At 31.3% G+C, this 6,000-nt stretch overlaps 1 protein-coding gene across 2 annotated transcripts in view; it reads right to left on the reverse strand.

Moving 5' to 3' along the window:
- Nucleotides 1-5,560, reverse strand: part of LOC104609663 (threonine--tRNA ligase, mitochondrial 1-like) — a 112,769-nt gene extending 107,209 nt beyond the window's left edge. Inside the window, exons 1-2 of one of the 2 annotated variants that reach the window (XM_088896259.1) lie at nt 5,244-5,560; nt 4,956-5,015 (exon numbers count right to left, since the gene is read on the reverse strand). In XM_088896259.1, the coding sequence (XP_088752385.1) occupies nt 4,956-5,015; nt 5,244-5,374 (191 nt within the window). In that variant the 5' untranslated portion in view covers nt 5,375-5,560. The remainder of the gene's footprint in view (nt 1-4,955; nt 5,016-5,243) is intronic. The other variant, XM_088896260.1, reaches the window with a different exon arrangement.
- Between the last annotated feature and the right edge of the window lie 440 nt (nt 5,561-6,000).

Consider the following 6,000-nt stretch of genomic DNA (forward strand, 5'->3'; position numbering starts at 1 on the left):
TGTGCAACTTCAATGGAGGAAGCCAACCACACTGGGATGAATAGTCTATGCACATAGAAAATTATTTTCCTAGGGATTTCCTCTGATTTGACTCCACTCAAGAGGAGGGCTGCTAAACAAAGATCTCCTCAAAATTCACCATCGAGATGTGCACCACAAAGAACAACAATGAGAGAGGCTACTTCATGTTTCCACAGATGAAAAGGCAGCCCTAATACTCGAATCACCACTCCATCCATAATCGAAATTGTCTGTGTTAGATGAGGGAGTCCAATGAAACACATCAAAAGACCCCTAGACTTGTTGGAAGCTCTTAGTAGAAACTTCCATCAAATTATCAAGGGGATTGAGTACTGCTTTAAAACTGTTAACAAGAGTTAATATGAAAGTACTTCTTAACCTCAACTTATCTTGCATAAGATCAGCAACTTTCTTCCAATCGGAGATTGGACTTTTACCTTCAACTACTAGCATCATTTCCCACACTTATCACCTGAAATTAATGTTCACAGGGGTGGCTGTACTTTGAGCCAAAGCTATAGGGTCATACTTAGAGCCCGAAGGTTCAAAGGGAGATTGCAGTACATACACTTGAGAGATCTCCTGTTTTTCTTTCTTCCAGTTAGTTAGAAGAGAGCCTTAAGACTTTCAGCAACCCCCTACTAACCTTGGCTATCTTTCCTTCTGGGAAGCATACCAATTGTTTCTTACCCTTGGCAAAGAACTCTGTAAGGGTAATGTAAAATCCTCTATAGTTCCTTCTGCATTCCAAAATGTACCTTCTTCTTGTTGCCATAACTCTTTCTTTCCAACTTGGGTTCTTCCCTTTGTTTGCAGCCTCAACCAGAAAATGTTTGAGCCATTCCATTGTCTCTTTTCCTTCTACCAATACAGTTGCATTCTGCTTCTACCTTATCTTCAAGCTAAGTTGTCCCTTGATTTTTAACTCCTCAAACAGAAAATTCTTAGCCTCCACTTATAGATTGATTAAATACCTAGACATAAGGTCAGCCAAATCCAAGCATTCGTATCTATATCACCTACCAAATTTTTTACCTAAGCAATAGGCCTCCAAAAAGCCTAGGCAAGGCATTAACTACACTAAAAAAATTTTGGCCAAGTAATTGGATTAAACCCAGATAGGGTCATATCCAAATCTGAATTCAATTCATTATATCTAGATACCCATTTTATTTCAAAGCTTATATATCTGTATAGAACCAACACAATCCAACAAAATTAAATACAAAATAAGGTTTTTCATTTGCAGCCCTATGGCCAAGATAAACAAAAGCTAAGACAAGGTTTTTCATTCAGTAAAACTGTCAGGAACAAAAAAAACTTTGAAAAATTTTGGCAATGCCTAAGATAATGAATGAGCTGAAGTAAGCCATATCTAAACTTCAAGTTGCTCTAGTTATTTGCTCTAAGCAGAATCCATAATTATTAAGTTAAAAGATGAATGCTGATAAATTACCCTAGGAGACCAAGCAAATGTTTGAAAGCTCTTGTTTCCTTGTAATTTGGGCAACTCTTCAGTAAAGAAATTATAAACTTACTTCATTTTAATAAATAAAGTTTAATTGCTGATCAAAATTTCTCACTATACATGATGTTTAATCGTACATGCTGATTTATAGAATCATTAATACGATTTTTTACCTACCTTTCAACATTGGCTAGTTGTGAATTCAATTTGTTGATTAGTAATGGTCAAAGTTCAAAATATGAACACACATGATACCAAAAAATTGTGTATCATGCAAGGATTAAAGTATCGGTATCGGGTATCATATCGGACCACTCGAATACGGATACGAATACGAATACACTTTGGAAATGCATGGATATGCCAAAAAATGCATATAAATTCAATAAACATATTAATAACATTATTTTTAAGATCAAAATAGTGATAATTAATGTATAGATACATAGAAAATGTATATTCTAAAGGTATATGTGAAGAAATATACTACAATTAATATAGTGAGATGCATAGAAATCATAAAATTTTATTGATATTGTATCAATCAAGAATCCGGGAACATATATATATATATATATTAAAAATTAATACATGCACAAAACTATTATTATGTTATTTTCTATTGAATTTCAAGGCACAAAACATATGCAACTATTATATGTGAATTATTATGTCGATTATTTTGTATTTTACTATTTTTAATTTTTAATATTAACTAAAAATCAACTAAAATTTAATTCTCAAATGTTTAGTTAACAATATTTTTATCTTTGTAAACAATAAAAACGTTATTATAAAATGTAACTAAAATATAAAATAAAAATTTATAATAATATATAATATTAACTTAAAATATATCAAATATATTAAATTTTCTAATATACACATCATATGCAAATTCATAATTTTTAACTATTAAAATAATTATTCCATTATTAATATTTTTGTTTCCATAAATTTTGAGATAAAAAAATCATTTTTTGATATAAATGTAGATTAATGGATTTGACAAATTCAATTTATATTATATTCTCGAGGTTTTTGTAAATAACATTTTTATTTTTATAAATAATATATATATATATATATATACTTTTATTTAGTTCACATTAAAATATTAATTAATAATTTATAAAATTTTAAGATACATGTCATGTTAAAATTTATAAATATTAAGTACCAAAATAATTTTTCTATTATTAATATCTTTTTTTTTGTATAAATTTCTTGAGATTAAACAAATTTTTTTATATAAATATGGATTTAAGAAATTATTTATTCTATTAGTTTATAAAATATTAGTTTTGAATATTATTTTTTTTATTTTTCTGGAATTGTTAAACATAAATGTAATTTTTTTTGTATTACATTTGGACACTAGAATATAAAGAAGTTATTTTATTTTATTAGATTGCACAAGATTAAAAGTGGCTTAATGGTTTATGTGCGCGTTTAAGGTTTAAATCCTTGGTATCATGCATATTAATTGGTTGATGCACTTTTTTTTTTTTTTAATTTTTCAGTCTCATAATTGAGAGAGAGGCTGATGAGGATTCCTTCTATCATCCAAAACATTCAAAATCCCTAAACCTTCTTGTATTTCATATCTTGCTCTTGAGTCATTCTTGCAAGTTTTGGTTGGCATTTATGTGTTGGATCCTAAGTGGGCCCATTTAACATCATAGATCAATTATAGTTTAAGCTATAGTTGTATGGGAAAACAATGCTCCAGATGTTTAACATCCTTACCTATTTTTCGTGGATGTACCTTTTGTAGTAATTTTGTGTTTCTTTACATTGAGTTAGTTTTAGTTGGATCAGGCATGCATTATTAGAGTTACTTTAAGAGTTAAGAATCCTTATTTGAGTGTCCCTATGGGTTGGGTCACCCATAGGTTTGTTTTGTTTTAAGTTGTCTTGGGTCAATTTTTCTTCTCTATCAACTATTTATTCTCTAGGTGGTTTGTCTCTATGTTGTTTGTCATTACAGCAAGAGCTCTTATCTTTATTTCTAATTTCTGGTTCATTCCTTTGTGGATAGCAAACTGTCCACACTCTACATGCTTCTCCATCCCTATTCTACATCCTGGATCACCCAAAGCCCCTCCTTCCTTCACCCCACAAAGCCCACCACTAAAATTTTGAACTTTCTACTTTTAATGCTGAAATTATCTAATTTTCTTGATGGTATTGATTCCTTCAAGAAGCTCTTGGTGTTGATTCCATATAGTTCCTATAGCTATTAGTTGCTGGTAGACCTGTTCATGGGCTAGATAGCCCAACGAGCTGGCCCGACCCGACCTGTTATTTAGTTGGGCTTGGTCATAATTTTAGGCCCACGGGCTCAGGCTCAGGTCTAAAGCACTGGACCAAACTTTTTTTCGAACCGGGCTCGGGCTTTCTCAAAAAATCCCAGTCCGAGTCGAGTCCAACTTGATACTATATATTAAATAAAAATATATTTTATTTTATAAAAAATATATATACAATATTTTTTCTTTGTTCATTTTTTCTTTTTTTCCATGTAATAGTGAGATGCTTATTATTTTTTGAGTTTTGAAGGTTTTTAATATAAATAAAACACTTTTTTATTATTTCTGGCTGGGCTTGGGCTCGGGCCTAGGCTTTGGGCTTTATATGAGGGCCGGGATTGGGCTCAAGACTTAGGCTCGATGGTCAGGCCAGGCTCGGGCTCGGGCCTGAGTGTATTTTGTTGATACATATACAAAGCCCGGTCTGGCCCAGCCTATGAATAGGCCTAGTTGGTGGATAAGTTCAGGTGCTAATTCCTAAGTTATTTTTATCTTTTTTCTCTTTTTTATTTTAGCAGGTCCATCCCACATCAACTATGATGAATAGAAGAGTAATATAACTTGGTTAATTTAAGTGTAGCTAAAAGAACTTCTTTTCCGATAGTTCTTATAGCTATTAGCTGTTGGATAAGTTCAGGTACTAATTCCTAAGTTATTTTTATCTTCTTTCTCCTTTTTTTTTTTCAGGTCCAGACCACATCAACTATGATGAATAGAAAAGTAGTATAACTTGCTTAATTTTAAGTGTAGCTGAAAGAACTTCTTTTCCTATTTTATTTTACTTTCTGCAAATTTAATCAACTAAAAAGTACAACACAATAAACAAAATATAAGAAAATAATAAATGAATAAAGAAGAGTGTAAGCTTATATATTTTAGTATTTAATCATCCAAATACTTCTAAACCAAACAATTAATATGAAGATCAAGGGACTGACCAACATTTTGCATGACTTGTAGCTTTAGTTATTATTTCACTCAAAGTTCTATAAAGTATCTTGATGTTCTAGGAAAGAGTCTGAAATCTCAAAAATTTCAGATTTTCACAAGAGAAAAAGAAAAAGAAACATAAGAAATCTAAGTTATAATGGAGAAAAACCAAAACAAAAAGTAAGAATTTTTGAAAATTCTCACTTGTTGCTAAAAATCCTTACCTATCATTATGTTGCACCAAACTACATTGTTGGGATGCTTGAGCTAAAAAACCTGAAATACTGAAAAACTACCATAAGTTGAACCACCGAAACTGATATTGATTTTAACCCTTTTTGAATATGCTTCGGTGTTGATGAACCAAAAAACCTATATCTGATCAATAAAAATCTATTGTTAAACCAAAACAGTAATCACAAAAAATTGGAACAAAAAACACAAAACAGGAAATCTATTTATAAAACCTAAATCTAAAAAATATATGAGAAAAAACAAAGGTTAGAAATTACCACTGATATGAGGAAAATCCTGACACTGCTGAGAAGTATTCCGGCATGCATTCCGATTCAGTCTTCTTCCCATTAACGCAATAACTCCGATTATCTTTGAAATCAAAGAAACTAAACACTTGGAGTTCCATACGTGACAAGTGTCAATGCCGAAACACCCTCTGCTACTTTTCTCTTATTCGCCTTTTAGCACCAAAACATTCATCAAATGGAGAAGACTGTTTTCCAACGCCAATAACAAGATGCTTGCCTAATAAGACAATCGTCATTTGCAGTATTGCAGAGGGATGAGAAACTATTCGTCAAATGGAAAAGAGACTTTCTGCTTTCCAACGCCAAGAATAAGGTGTTCACCCAAACATTTGTAGCCTAGGGGTAATAGGGGTAATATTGAGATATCGATTACTCTACTTGTCCCACTCCCAACATTTGTAGCATAGGGGTAATATATCAACTACTCTACTTGTCCCATTCTCTTTAGGGTAGGATTGCAAATATGAAATCAGGATATTGGATGATTTATAGCCTAGGGGTAATATATCACCTACTCTACTTGTTCCATTCTCTTTAGGCATTTTAAAAGGGTAGGATTAGAAATATGAAATCAGAGTAATGAACGATTCATCCATTTTCTTCTTTTTTATAAATGGGTAAGAAATATCAAACTTGAAAAGAGCTTTTGTAATTCAATTTTGACTTTTCAAACCAAATGCTAATATATTGACTTCATTTAAAAGATAAGGATGCATTTTTATAT

This window comes from Nelumbo nucifera, chromosome 1, assembly GCF_055504915.1.
Source record: "Nelumbo nucifera cultivar China Antique chromosome 1, China Antique-T2T, whole genome shotgun sequence".
NCBI classification, from domain to species: domain Eukaryota; kingdom Viridiplantae; phylum Streptophyta; class Magnoliopsida; order Proteales; family Nelumbonaceae; genus Nelumbo; species Nelumbo nucifera.